The 14,446-nt window shown below is 44.2% G+C and overlaps 1 protein-coding gene across 1 annotated transcript; it reads right to left on the reverse strand.

Moving 5' to 3' along the window:
• Positions 1–443: 443 nt before the first annotated feature.
• Positions 444–3,784, reverse strand: Casp14 (caspase 14). Its single transcript, XM_038321051.1, has 6 exons — positions 3,758–3,784; positions 2,327–2,476; positions 2,001–2,226; positions 1,352–1,468; positions 1,089–1,192; positions 444–548 (listed from the first exon to the last, which is right to left on the reverse strand). The coding sequence occupies exons 1-6, from the start codon at positions 3,782–3,784 to the stop codon at positions 444–446; spliced, it is 729 nt and encodes a 242-aa protein (XP_038176979.1).
• Between the last annotated feature and the right edge of the window lie 10,662 nt (positions 3,785–14,446).

The following is a 14,446-nucleotide window of genomic DNA, read 5'->3' on the forward strand; positions in this document are numbered from 1 at the left end:
GAACCATATACTTGAAAGACAATAGGGCTGATCTATCTTCCAGCCTAGTGCCCAAATCCCACAGTGGTGACCTTAGCTGGAGAGAGTTTCTAGAACTTGTTCAGTAAGTTCCTCCCTCTGAAGTGGGAATAACTTTATTTTTGTGTGAGTCATAGGAGGAAGAGGAAGGCTCAGTGAGACAAAAGGAGTGGAAAGTTAGCTATAGGAAGGCAATCCGAGTCTTCAGTAACTGATGTAGGAGTCCAGCCTGAGGAAGGTGATGTTAATGTTACTGGTAATATGTGCTTTGTTTTGTCTGGCTTGCTCTAAAAAGAGACATGGATAAAAGGGTGTGATGAATGAGGAATCCAGCAGCAATCTTTGAGGAGTGCTGGTGGCTGTCTCTAAACAGCTGCGTGGGCAGAGAGAAAGCACCTGCAGCAACACTGCCACTGCCCTTGCTTTTACTGCAGGTAGAGAGCCTTCCGGAGGGTGCTTTGGATTTCAGGGTTCACTTTCCTTGGTTTCCCTTCCTGAATCACCTCCATCTCTGCCATGCGTCGGGTTACCTGCAACAACAGGCGTGGTCAGCTTCGAGGACTGGGTTTCTGGGGAGCTGGTGTCAGGAGAGCATGGATGAGAATGCAGAGAAGGGTTGGTGGGTATCCATGTCTTGAGACAGTAATTATCCTCTGGTGTACCATAATTTCTGTGGAATCATTGGTTAGCTGGTTTGCATGTGTATCTATATGTGTATATATGTTTCTGTCATGCATGTGAGAGTTGTCTGAGAGAGGTGGTTACATTGGGGTTACATGTTTTATTGAGGTAGGGTTTTTCATTGAATTAGTACTTCATCGATTTGGATAGATTCTCTGAGCCTCCACCATGCACAAACATGCATGCATACCCACCCAGCCCTACATATGTGTGCCTACACACATGCATACCACACACAAATACATGAAAAAAACCACCTACCCTAAGATCCATCCTCACACATGGTGAGCTTGGGAGACCCAATATGTTTGCATAAAGATGGGGAGCATAGGGAAAGACTGAGAGGGGCTCAGCCTGGGTAGGGGTCCCAGATGACTCAGCTGCCTCACCTCTTCTAGCAGCACTGTGATGGGTCCTGTTTTGTTTGTAAACACATCTGTCAGGATCTGGATGAAGGCAGAGCCTTTCTCGTCATGTCTATAGGAGAGGTAACCTGCAAAAATCAGAGAATTAAGTTTGGAGAAGTCTTTAGAGTGGAGGGGACCCTGGGAGAGGGTGTCTTCCTAAAGGAGAAGTTCAGGGGTCATGCATGCTGGTTGTGGGTCAGGGGAGGGGCGGCACCAGCCTTCCTGGGCCAGCTGCGACCTCATACCCTCTACCGTGGAGAAGATGTGGAGGGAATCCGTATAGGTTGGGATGGTTTGGGGTTTGCTCTTCATGACGGCAGCAACCTGCTCTCCACCCATTTCTTCACCAGGGTCTCTGTGCTCTAAAACCAAGGGGGAACAGAGGAAAAGTCAGGGAGAAAAGTAGGACAGAGAGAAGGTTGTAGAGCAACCTGGTTGCATGCTGGGTTCAGCTGGGGTCCTGAGTCTGGGACCAACCTGGATGAAAACAGACCCTGGGCTGGAGAGATGACTCAGTGGTTAAGAGCATTTATTGCTCTTGCAGAGGATCAAAAATCAGTTTTCAGGGCCCATGTAGCTCCAGCTCTAGGAAACTGCACCCTTTTCTGGCCTCCTTAGTTACCCATGTATATACTTACACACACACACACACACACACACACACACACACACACACACAAATAAAAATAAACTAAATCTTAAAAGTACATGGACTCAGCTAGGCATGATGATGCATGCCTATAATCTCAGCACTTAGAAAACCAAGGCAGAAAGATCATAAATTTGAAGGTAGCCTGGACTACATAATGAGTTCCAGGCCAGCTTGGGATATATAGTGAGATTGTCTGAATACACTTTCACCAAAGAACAAGGATGTGGTATCCCAGTCCTCACCTCCTCTGCAGGCCTGAATGATGTACACTTTCGGCTTGCCTCTCAGGGCCTTGCAGTTCTTGTTGTTCAAGACATCAAAAAGGTCCTCCAATCTCACCATCTTCTCATCTTCTCCCTTGAGGAGGCCTTCCTCGCCATGAGCCATGAGCACCACGAAGGCACAGCTGACGGGCTCTTCCCTATCATCTATGGTCTCCTGAAATTTTTCCAACTCTTCCAGGAATTGCTTGGAGGAAGAGGAATGAGCAGGCTCATATAGGTGCTGTGAGGTCTACCTTTCTGGTCCTACCCCCTTTCTTCCTGCCCTGGAGCTAGCAACTCAGTACCTCAGCAGTGGGATCTGACTTCATGGTGCTTTCAAATTTTAGGTGATGGAACATGCGACTCAGGGCATCCATGTCTTCCTCAGAACCCTCACGGGCTTTGGTGACACACAGTGTCAGAGCCAGGCGGTCACCCGTCATATCATATCTTTCCTAGAGCAGAGAGACATAGGAAGACAAAAACAGTGCAATGAAGCCTAAGGTTAGGGTTGGTAGCTAAAACAAAAGGTACCTGTGTCACTCAAACTTCACTCCCAAAGGTTGTCTTTGTGGTACTGGGAATTGAACCCAAGGCCTTCCCTCTACTAGACCCATGCTCTAACACTGAGCCGTATCCCTAGCCCCTGACAGATAAAAAGTCAGTAAGTGTGGGTGCATCTATCCAAGCATGGGAATCACACTGGAGATTCCATACCCATGAACATGCTAGTGGATTATTACACACATAAAAGAGAACATGAAGTTGGGAGGGGACATGTTGGGGAAAATATGATGGGAGTTGGGGGAGGAATAGGGGTGGATATGATCATGTTTCATTCTATATGTGTATGAAATTCTCAAATAATAAAAATACAAGCAACAACAACAAACAGAATAAATATTTAGTGTAAACATTTCCCAAATATTTCAGGTATATGCTTAGACAACAAAACCATTTGTTACTGATGTGGAATTCAAATTCACCTGAGTCCCTCCTATTTGCATTCCCCAAGTATGACAACTCGGCCTTGAGTCTAAATTCAGTTTGCAGATATAAGTGAGTGCGTGAATGTGGGGGTGGAGATTGGGGTGGGTGGGATTTTGAAGGTCACTTCCAGTGGTCACATCTGGTGGGCTTGGCTCTCTCCTGGTCCTTCCAGATGGAGCTCTGAGGAGGTCAGGGTGGTCTGACTGTGACATCTGTCACCCCATTGACCTCCAGGGATTGTTTAAGCTGATCTGGCTGGCTCAGTAGATGTCCCCATCCTCCCTTACTATGTCAGGTGTGTCCTTCCTGAAACTGTACACTCAATCAAAGAGGAAGGCCTTCCCTGCTTGACACTTAGGTCAAAAGTGAGTGAGTAATTGCACTCCTCTGCTAGAACCTTCAAACAAGTCACCAAGGTTCATGGTACTCTGAAGAATTTTGCATTTTTTGCTCACTTGTGGAAGTCTCATAATGTCTAAAGCCATGACTGGGATCCTATCTTGTGCCATCTGAGAAAGAATGGTATTGGGGGTCAGTTTTTCTCTTTTGAAGAGAAGCAGTTGACTGAGAACAAAAGTGGTAAGAGTTTAGGTCTTGGAGACAGATGTAGTTGGGTTCCTTCCCCCTTTCTTCAATTTGGATTCTATTGCTGGGTCTGTATTTTTTGTTATCTCTTTTATTCTTTCTGAAACATCAAGTTTCTCACCACTTTCCCACATCCCCATCCTTTCTGTGCCCTCACCCACCTCATTCAAGGGCTGAGGACTGCTCATCTTTCTTTGATTCCAAGTTCGGCTTTTAGCTCAGTTGTCTTGTTCTGGAGGTAAGAGAACATAGGTAGAAAGTCTCCGAAGAAAGATTGAGGGGATTGGGTGGCAGATTGACATGTCTACTTTGGGCTATTGAAACTGAATAGGAAAGTTTCTATATGGTCAGACTGGGCAAGATCTGAGTCCCTGGAGTGTGTTCTTTCTAGAATCACAATATGATGGAGTCTTTCATCAATGCTATTCTAGGCCCGTCAAAACTGGCATCTCTTGCCTTTAATCTCAACACTCAAGAGATCGAGGCAGGCAGATCTCTATGAGTGCAAGGTCAGCCTGGTGTACACAGTGAGTTCCAGGACAGCCAGGGTGGTTACACAGAGAAATCCTGTCTCAAAAACCCAAAGGGGAGAGAAAAAGAAACTAAAAGGAAAGTAGGCATCTCTCTGGAACCCTGCTTTCTTCCTCCAGAACAATCTCCTGACTGTGCTGGGGAAGACTCTTCCTCCCCAGGACTGATGATCAGGCAAATAGTTCACGTATTCCTCCATTATACCAAGGGATTACTAGCTGGGGACAATTCAGGGTTAAGTTAAATGGAGAATTCCATTGAACTGAGGGCTGTCTTGACACTGTCCTGGTGACTCTCTCATCTGAAGAGGTCAGTCTCTCTCTCCTTCTTTGCCTTGAGAGTGAGCATTTGTCAACAGTCTTCATCTTCCTCTCCGAGTCCTGTCTTGCACTCTGGCAAACTGAAGGATGTCTGGCACGCTCTGGGCCTTTCCTCAACACTTCTGTATCAGACTGGAATTCTTATGATTGGAGTGACATAATGTTTGCTATGCCTTCTCTCCATTGCATCTCTTCTGCCTACCTACAAATCATCTTGTCCATCCACCATCCATTCATGTGTCTATCCATCTACTCAATTTTACATCCATTCATGAATCCACCAATCACTTTCTGAGCATTTATTCATCGACTCATCCATCCATCCTTCCATCCATCCATTCATCATCCATGCATTTTTATATCCAATGGTCCAACTATGCACTCATCTCTCAGTTACTTTCCTTTCAACCATTAATCATCCATCTGTTCATTTATATAGCAACCATCAATCTATTAGTTGACTTTATGCCAATCCATCTTCTCACCTGTGCATCTGACTCTCTACTCCTCCACTCATAAAGGACATGTTTCCTGACAGTTTTTTTAATGTATTAAGCACGGGGAAGACATTACATCAGATAGACCTTCTCTTTGCTCTTGTGTAGGTCTATAACAGATATGAACATCAAATCTCTTTCTCTCCTTTGATGACAACACACACACACACACACACACACACACACACACACACACACACACACACACACAAGCCATGACTGGAAATGATGGGAACCCAGCTTTGAACCCAGATTCAGCAAACCCTGCTCCTACCCCTGTCATCGTCTAAAACTTAAGCATCTCACTCCCTCTCTGAGATCCAGTTTTTTTGCACTTGGAAAGGCAGGACCTGGGAATAGCACTAAGTAGTTGAACAGTAAAGGCAAAGTAAGGAAGGCTTAATGATCCTTACTTGCCTACTGGGTGTGCCGCTCCTTTCTCTGCCTGTTTATACTTGCATTACAGTAGTGTGTGTTTTTACAAACTACACATTGAATATCGCTTTAAACATCTTCATGATTACATGCATGTAAAGAAAATTGTAAGACACATGTATTGACAGGAAAAACAAACTTTACAAGAAACATCTCATACTTTATAAAATATTCCTTAGACTAGATCAAAGAAAATGACACGGATAGGAAACAGCACTGTTTCCTGACTCTTACTCCCATGGTTGACACTGGCAGCTGAGATGTTTTCACGACAAAAGCCTGATGCCTTTATCTGTGTTTCCATCAGGCCTGACAGTGTGGGTGGAGAGGCAGTGTTGAGGAGAACGTGTTGAACAAATAACAAACAAGCGAACAGATGAGAAAAGGCCTGTGTAGACAGATGGAAGGATGGGTAGAGATTTCTTCAGTTCTTTCAGAACAGAATGGGGGAAGGAGAGAAAGAGAGAGAGACAGAGAGAGACAGAGAGAGAGACAGAGACACAGAGACAGACAGAGACAGAGAGAGAGGGAGACACAGAGAGAGACAGACAGACAGAGAGACACACAGAGACAGACACAGAGAGAGAGAGTGAGAGAGAGAGGAAGAGAGAGAGAGAAGGGAGAAAGAGAAAGAAAAAGAGAGAGAGAGAAAGAGAGAAAGAGAGAGAGAGAGAGAGAGAGAGAGAGAGAGAACAGTAAGTGGCTGGCAAACCCTCACCAGCCGCAGAAGCAGGTGCTCCTTAGGGTCAGGCCCTGGCTTGTCTTTCTCCAAACTGCTGATGCTGCGCTGTCACCCAGGAGAAGTTAGACTCATGTGCTGCTCTCTGAGAAGTGACGGACACAGAGAGATCTTCCTAGGTTTCTCCTGAGATCCTATCTGTGACTGGAGCAGTGCAAGCCCTGTCCCTTTATTGCCAGCGAGACTTCTGTCACTCAAGAAGCCTGGTGACGAGAGGGCCACACCCTTGGCGGCAGGTGTGGAAATAGAATTCATAACGCCTCATTGGATTATGGATGAGAGCCTGACGGTGTGTCACAAGCTGACGCCCCCCGGCCCAAGGTTTCTGTCCAAGGTAATTAGCATCCAAATGGAGAGAACCCACAGGTCCTCCGCCCTCACCACCCTGGGTTCAGATAAGTCCTTATTAATGTGTGATCTCTATCATTAAGCCCATTTCATTCATTTCCACCCCTTATCAGGACATATAACAGTGGCTTTCACTTTCTCATGATCTCCAGTTCTTAGGAATTCTCAGGAGCCCTCAGAGATTAACATTGGCCCTCCTATTTTGAAGCCGAGGCTCATGGTTGGGTAAACAGGTGGCAACTCAACACCACCCAGCCAGTACTTGGCATTCAAACTGAGGACAGGCAAATCTAGCTACCTTCCTGATTCTTCATGTTCCCCTCATCAGCTCTCTTCTCTTCCTTTGATTCTTCCTCTGCTGTTCTTTTCTAGTATCTTGTTTTCTGATTATTTTTCTGTTGACAGCCTTCATGAGATGAACTCATGTACCATACAGCCCTTCCATTTGACATGTCCAGTTCACTGGCTTTGTTATCTTTGCAGATTGGTGCCAGGGACTCTTCACCACCATCCACTCCAGAACATGCTCATAGCCTTAAAAAGACAGGGTCTTTCATTGAACTAGGAACTAGGTCTGCAGCCAGTGATTCCCTGCAATGCTCCTGTCTCTGTCTCCAAAAGTGCTAGGGTTATAGGCCTAATTAGTGGTTCCACCTGGCCTTTTCCATGGGTTCTGGGGATTTGAACTTAGATCCTCATTCTTGTACATGAAAAACTCTTATTCACTGATGTATCTTCCCAGCCATGTATTTTTAAAGTAATTTTATTATATATATATTAAAACCATATAATATATATTCCCTGTGCCATAGCATGTCTGTGGGGCTCAGAGGACAGCTTACAGTAATTGGATCTCTCTTTCTACCATGTAGTCTGAGGGATCAAACTCAGGTTACCAGGTTTACAGTAAGTTCCTTTACCTTCTGAGCCATCTTGTCCACCCCCCGTTTTAAACCATGTGTGGTACTTGTGTGTGTGGGAGTGCATGTGCATGAGTGCATGTGTGTGGAAGCCAGCTATCCATGTTGGATATCTTCCGCTATGGCTTCTCCCCTTTAGTTTTTGAGACATGATCTCTCACTGAGCTTCAAGCTCATGGTTCAGTTAGACAAACTGTCTAGCAAGTCCCTGATAATTACCTATCTTCACCTCCCCATGGCTAAGATTACAATGTGTGCTTCTATACTCAGCCTTTTATATGGAGCCCTGGGAATCTGAACTCAGTTTTTCTCATGGCTGAGGCATCTTTCCATCTCTTTTTTTGGGATATTTCACAGAAATTGATAGGTCTTCTTCTGTGTCTGGCTTCTTTCACTTAGCATAGTATCTCTGAGCTTCCTTCACATCATGAGCCTCCCCTGCTCTTCATTACTGATTACTGCCACCTGGGATAAAGCCTGTCTGATGAAAGACATTTAGAATATCTCTGCCTTTAGATGGTGTGAATCACACATACTCACGTGTAATGTTATGTGCATTCATGGACTAGTGTTTGTGTAAGTGCCTCTGTCTTCAGCCCAATTCTGAGGGTGGAATACTGAAATAGACACCTTGTTTTGATTCTCACACCTGAAATATTCCTTTCCACCCACCTCTCCTGTTTGCTTTGGGGCTACCCAGCCACAAGATCCAACTTATTCCTACAGTTCCATTTAATATCTATCCATGTATCTGTCATCTATCTACGCATCCATCTATCTTTCATCCATTTCCATCTACCATCTATCACCCATTTAATATCTCATTTATCCATCTATCTATCTATCTATCTATCTATCTATCTATCTATCTATCTATCTATCTATCTGTCTATCTACACATCCACCCACCACCTAACAATCAATCTATTATTCTATTTTACAATTTGTCTAAGAAAATCTATCAGACCTATCTGTTTCTGTGGTCTGTATCTCTACACATCTGTACACAGATTTATATCTGTATATACTGGGTATACTTCAGTGTACCCAAACACTAGACATATAAAGAGTAAAATTATTTTTCTTCCTCTCAAACCAATGCTTACCCCTCTGGTGGTACTACTGCTCCCTGAAAATGGATGCTTCCTATGCAGTGCGTCTTGTAGGCAGACCATACCTGTCCTGCCTGATTTCTCACTGGTGGGTATTTGGGTCATTTCTAGTGTGACTTCAGACTATGAGTCACAGAGCTGTGCACCGATAGCTTGACTCTTTTGGTGAATGCACACATGCTTTACTCCTGGGTACCCCTTTGTGGTGGGAGCCGCCGACACAGTGCCAGCTGCTTCAGTCTCACACCACAACGCAGAGTTTGCCAAGCCCACAGCAGCGCTGGATCCTCGTCCTTTCCACCTTGGTCATTTCAGTACACGAGCAACCTCCAGGCTCTGAAAGCTGCACAATATTTCACTGAGTGGGTGTCAGGAATTTCTTTAGTCATTCGTCTGCTGATGGACAGTTTGGATGTTTCTTGTTTCTCTCTATGACAAGTAAATGTTGCCACAGGCCAACTTCACTCATGCCAGTTTAGACGCATGATTAGGTCCCTTTTCTTTCTTCAAAAATTAAATATATATATATGTGTTTATTTATTTGCAGGTGTGTATATGAGAGTGTGCCACAACTTTAGGGAATTAGTTCTCTCCTTTGATCTTGTGGGTCCCAGGAACCTCACTCAGACCATCATGGTTGGCGGCAAGTGAGCGCCTTTAGCTGCTGAGCCGTCTCACCTGCCTGGAAGACTTTTCTGAAAAAGAGCCTCCTAGAGGTAGGCCTATTGCCTCTGGCTTTGACATATTCTGCATGTCATCATTCCTCCCCCAGTTGCCTTTCCATCAAGCAATAGAGGAGATAGAGAGAGAGAGAGAGAGAGAGAGAGAGAGAGAGAGAGAGAGAGAGAGAGAGAGAGAGAACACCGGCTATTCCTACCAAGCCCGAGTTTCCCTGTGTGTGAAATAACGGTGACACTGCCTGCTTTCTCTGTGGGGGACATACAAGGTCACCCGCACACACAGCAGCTCATGAAGTTGGCTCTCTGCACATAGGAGGCACACTGTGTTTCCTCCTCCATTTTTTCCATGTTGCAGGCATGCAAGACAGGCACCACCATGCTGGACTTTCTCCCCAATCTTTCCCCTTTTGTTCTGTTATTTTCAGGCATTGTTCTCTAGGACTTGGTCCTGAAATTTCTTTTGAAAAACCTATCCCAAAGTGGAAAGACGTGAGTTTGAGAATATTTCCTCTTGAACACTCCAACTCAAACAACGAACGTCTCCTGTCTGAGTGAGTTCAGGAGGAAAGGTAAAGAAAAATCCAGGCTGATATGGAGCTTGGCTTTCAAGTAGTATTGAGGATCCCTGTCCTTGTCTGATGGTGCTTACCCTTAGGAGCACTGTGAGAACTGGGCGTTTTTCACAGTCTGCTACTCCCAGAACACACTCACTTCTAGTGACAAGGACTCAGTCTAGAATACAGAAAATGGAAATTGGTCTGGGTTGGGGTTTGCTGCGTGTGAGATGATAAAAGATCAAAAGGTTCTAAAATGTTCTGGACTTCTTGGTTGTTTTTCATTTATTTATTTTTAAAGATTTATTTTTATTTTAAATTGTGTGTGTGTGTGTGTGTGTGTGTGTGTGTGTGTGCATTTGGAGTCCAAAGTTGATGCCAGGAATCACTCTTCATCTCTCTCCCACAATCCATTGAGGCAGGGTCTCTCAATCAAACCCAGAGTTTGTGTGTGTGGCTAGTCTTGCCAATCTGGTTGCTCTGGGGATTCTGTCTCTGAGTCTAAGGCTGGCATTGAAAGCCAGGTGGCCACGCTCATCCAGCATTTATATTAGTTGTGGTCCTCAAGCTTGCTCAGCAAGTATTTTTACTACTTGGTCACCCATCCCTTCTGCTTCTGAAACATTATTTAAAAAGTGTTTTCTTAAAAAGGGGCTGGCCAGTTAAGAAGGTTAGATTTTGGAGGAAGGATTTGAGGAAGGAGTGTCTGGTGTGGTGTGTAAGAAAATGCCCAAGATCTGGGCCGGAGAATGGTTCAGTAGGTAGAGGCACTCATTGCCAAACTTGAAAACCTGAGTTTGATCTCTGGGACACACAAGTTAGAAGGAGAGAACCCACACCTAAATGTTGTCCTCTGACCTCCACAAAGGCACCATGGCATGTGGACACCACACACACACACACACACACACACACACACACACACACACACACCCCATTAAAAAAAAGAAGGTATAAAGTGAACATTGTGACATAGGCCTTCAATCCCAGCACTGGGGAGGCAGAGGCAGATGGAGGTCTGAGTTCAAGACCAGCCAGGTCTACAGAGTAAGTTCTAGGACATCCAGAGCTACGTAGTGAGATCTTATCCTGAAAAACCAAAAAAAAAAAAGAAAGAAAAGAAAGAAAGAAAGAAAAAGAATAAAAGAGATAAAATTTACAAACACACATACAAGTGAACAAAAACCAAACCATGAAAAGCAAATATAATAATAACAATGATGATGATGATAATAAAATAATAATGTTCATTTGCAACATTTAACAGTTTCTTTTGTGTAATACTCTTGTGGCCAATGTCAAACTTTCAAGGTAATTCCTGAATGTGGGATTGGGAAGAAGTGACCTGAAGTCAAGACTGAAGGCTGTGCAGGGCAGCAGGGAGTCCAGGCTGCCTGCCCCTTGATAGGGGTCCTGCCTGATCATTTCCCTGGGAGACAGGTACATGCGAGCATCCAGAAAGTGAAAGCAAGTGGCCAAGTGTGCCGGGATGTCTAGTTAAACCCTGCAACCGAGAGCAGCAGGGAGGCGTCCTTACTGACTGCTCTTAGTCCACCTGTGCTGAGATCTCAGAAGGTCCCTGGTGCTCTGAGACACATGCCAGCAGTATGTCAGGAGGTGTGAGAGAAAATGACGTGTTACCATGGGCTCGAATAACAACTAATGAAATTAATTGACTAATTGCATTAATAAGGCATCAGAGGATTTGTGAGTGAGCCTTGTATGAAGGCTCCATGGAAGGATGCATGGCCAGAGTCACAGGGTAATGAGGTGCTTTTTGGATGAGCATGGTCAGGGGAGGCAGGGGATACAGAGGGGTGCCAGCATGGGCAGTAGCAGAGGAGAGAGCTTGGTGGCTGTAGAGCACCATGCTTGCTCTCATAAAGTTAGGGAATACAGTGTAAGAGGATGGTGGTGGTAAACAGTGAGTCTGGGTGGCGAGAGGCTTTTGTGTGACACTGCCTGCAGAGATGCGCAAAATGGTTTATTCACCCCAGATAGGGAATTGAACTCGGCGAGACAATGAGTTTGTTTGAGCATGAATGCCTCAAAGGCAGCTGCATCCAAAAGCTCATCCCAGCCTGGGTGACAGCTCACGAAAACTGCATCCCTGGAGCTTCCTGCATGATTTGCAGGCAGTTTGACAGGTTGGAGAGTGTCCCCTCCCTGGAGTCCTTACTGCTTGCATCATCTTATGGAGGGAGAGGTCCTGTGTATCCTGTCAGTTTTGAGCTACATAGTGAGAGCCTGCCTCAAAATGCAGGGGGTTGGGAGTGGGAATGAGGGTCTGACCCATGCCACTATGTGAATAGCTCTTGAAAACATGCCTAGTGACAGAAGCCAGGCACAAATGCCCATGCTGTGTATTGTGTGTTGGTAGAATCAAATACCACCATGTGTCGTATTTGCTATCTATCATAGTGGCTTGATATCTGGAAGAGACTGACATTCACAATCATAGTCACCAGCAGTATCCTGAAGCTTTGTACCCTTTGACCAACATCTCGAAGCCACAGTGAAATAGGCGGAGTACATCATAGTGATTTGTTGCACGACTCAGAGATAATCTATAATAAAGCATTACATTCTCAAGTGATAAGCAGATGAAGTGATGGGTGTGCTTGTTAGCTTGGCTTAATCATGTCTCCTCCCTCCCCTCTGGCTCATACACCCCCAGTCCTCTCTATTCATGGGATCTGCATTTGTGGATACCACTAACTGCTGATTTGGGAAGGTGCTGTGGGACAATGCTCTTGTATCCTGTAAATATTTGTCACTTGTGTTGTAATAAAATGTTGATTGTCCAGTAGCCAGACAGGAAGTATAGGTGGGGCAACCAGACTAAGAGAATTCTCGGAAGAGGAAAGACAGAGTCAGTTACCAGCCAGACACAGAGGAAGCAAGATGAGAATGCCTCACTGATGAAAGTTATCAAGCCACGTGGCTAATATAGAAAGAATTACGGCTTAATTTAGGTTGTAAGAGCTAGTTAATAATAGGCCTGAGCTAATAGGCCAAACAGTTTATAGTTGCTATAAACCTCTGTGTGTTTCTTTGGGACTGAATGGCTGCAAGACTGGGTGAGACAGAAACTTCCCTTATAGGAAGGACCAGTGAATGGTTCAACCCGTACAGGTGCTTACTGCTAAGCCTGAGAACAAAAGAGAACTGACTCCTACCAGTTGTCCTCTGATTTCCGCATGCACACCTTAGCAAGTATGTGTTCCCAAACACAAGCACGCACACACACATGCACAGACACACTTGCATGTAAGCATGCATGCATGCATGCACATAAATAAATAAATAAATAAAATGAAAAAAATTAAAAAGAGAAAAAAAATTGGGAAAAAATTTGCATCTAAATTGGCTGCACAGGCTTGCAATCCCAGCTACTTGAGAGACTGAGGCAGAAGGATAACAAGTTCAAGGTTAGTATGGATAATTGAGACCTGCTTTAAAGTAAGAAATAAAAGAAGGGTTGGGACTGTAAGAGTCAGAGGGGTCAGAGGGTATAGGAAACAAGGCTCTCTAAATCGACATGATCAAATCTTATATAAACTCACAGAAACTAAGGTAATATTCACAGGGCCTGCATGGGTCTGCACCAGGTTCTTTGAGTATATATTACAGCTTCCAGTTTAGTGTTTTTATGGGATTCCAGAGTGTGTGAAAAGGAGGGTGTCTGTGTCTTGTGCCTTCTGTAGGGCTCTTTCCCTCCTGATTTGTCCAATTCCAATATGTTAGTTTTTGTTTTATCTTATGTCACATTATATTTATTATATATAATATAATATAATATAATATTCATTTAGAAGCCTGTTTGTTTTCTAATGAGAGACAGGAAGGGTATGGATCAGTCTGGGAGGAGAAGTGGGAGGAAGTGGGAGTAGACAGAGGGGAAACTGTAGTCAAGATATATTATGTGAGAGAAAAACAATTTCTTTTCAACAAAAGGAGTAAAAGAAAATTCTGTATAATATCAAGTGATTATAATCAACAAATCCTTTTTATTGGCATATGATTTGATAAATATAAAAAAGGAGAGCTGTGGTTCCAGCTCAGGGTAGAGCATGAATTTAGCATGCACAAGGCAATAAGTTCAATCTTGAGCTGTTTTATATAAACATAAAGTCTCACAGAATTCTTTTTTCTTTCTCATTCTATTAATGATAGGGCACAATATTTTATAGTGGAGGAGCAGAACAAACTCCATTTTGAGAAAGAACTCCATTTTAGACAGGACCTAACTAGGTGGGTAAATGCCGCCCAGCAAAGTCATAAACATTCCCAAGAAACTGTGTTTGCCCTAGTCAAAGTGACCCCACCAGGGTGTCCAAACAACATCTGCTTGCTTTGGACACCCTTGTAGGTAGATTAACTGCTGTTTTGAAATTTTCTGTCTGCTGTCACTGTTTTTAAATTTCCCTATACCCCAACCAACAAATTCAAAAATTGTATACTTTTACCCAATCCTGAAACGTCAAGGCTTGTGCTACCCTGCCTTGTGGTTTCCTCTTTAAAATCCCCTTACCCTGAAGCCTCAGGGCCATTCTCCCCCACCCACTGTGGCGGTGTGTTTAATTATGGTCTGAGTTAGCTAACTTGTAATCAATAAACACCAGTGTGTTTGCATCGGATACCAGCTCTGTAGTGATTTTCTATGGGGGTCCTGTGACACGGACATAGTCATAAATATATTGTTATATAGCAG

Source organism: Arvicola amphibius, chromosome 2, assembly GCF_903992535.2.
Source record: "Arvicola amphibius chromosome 2, mArvAmp1.2, whole genome shotgun sequence".
NCBI classification, from domain to species: domain Eukaryota; kingdom Metazoa; phylum Chordata; class Mammalia; order Rodentia; family Cricetidae; genus Arvicola; species Arvicola amphibius.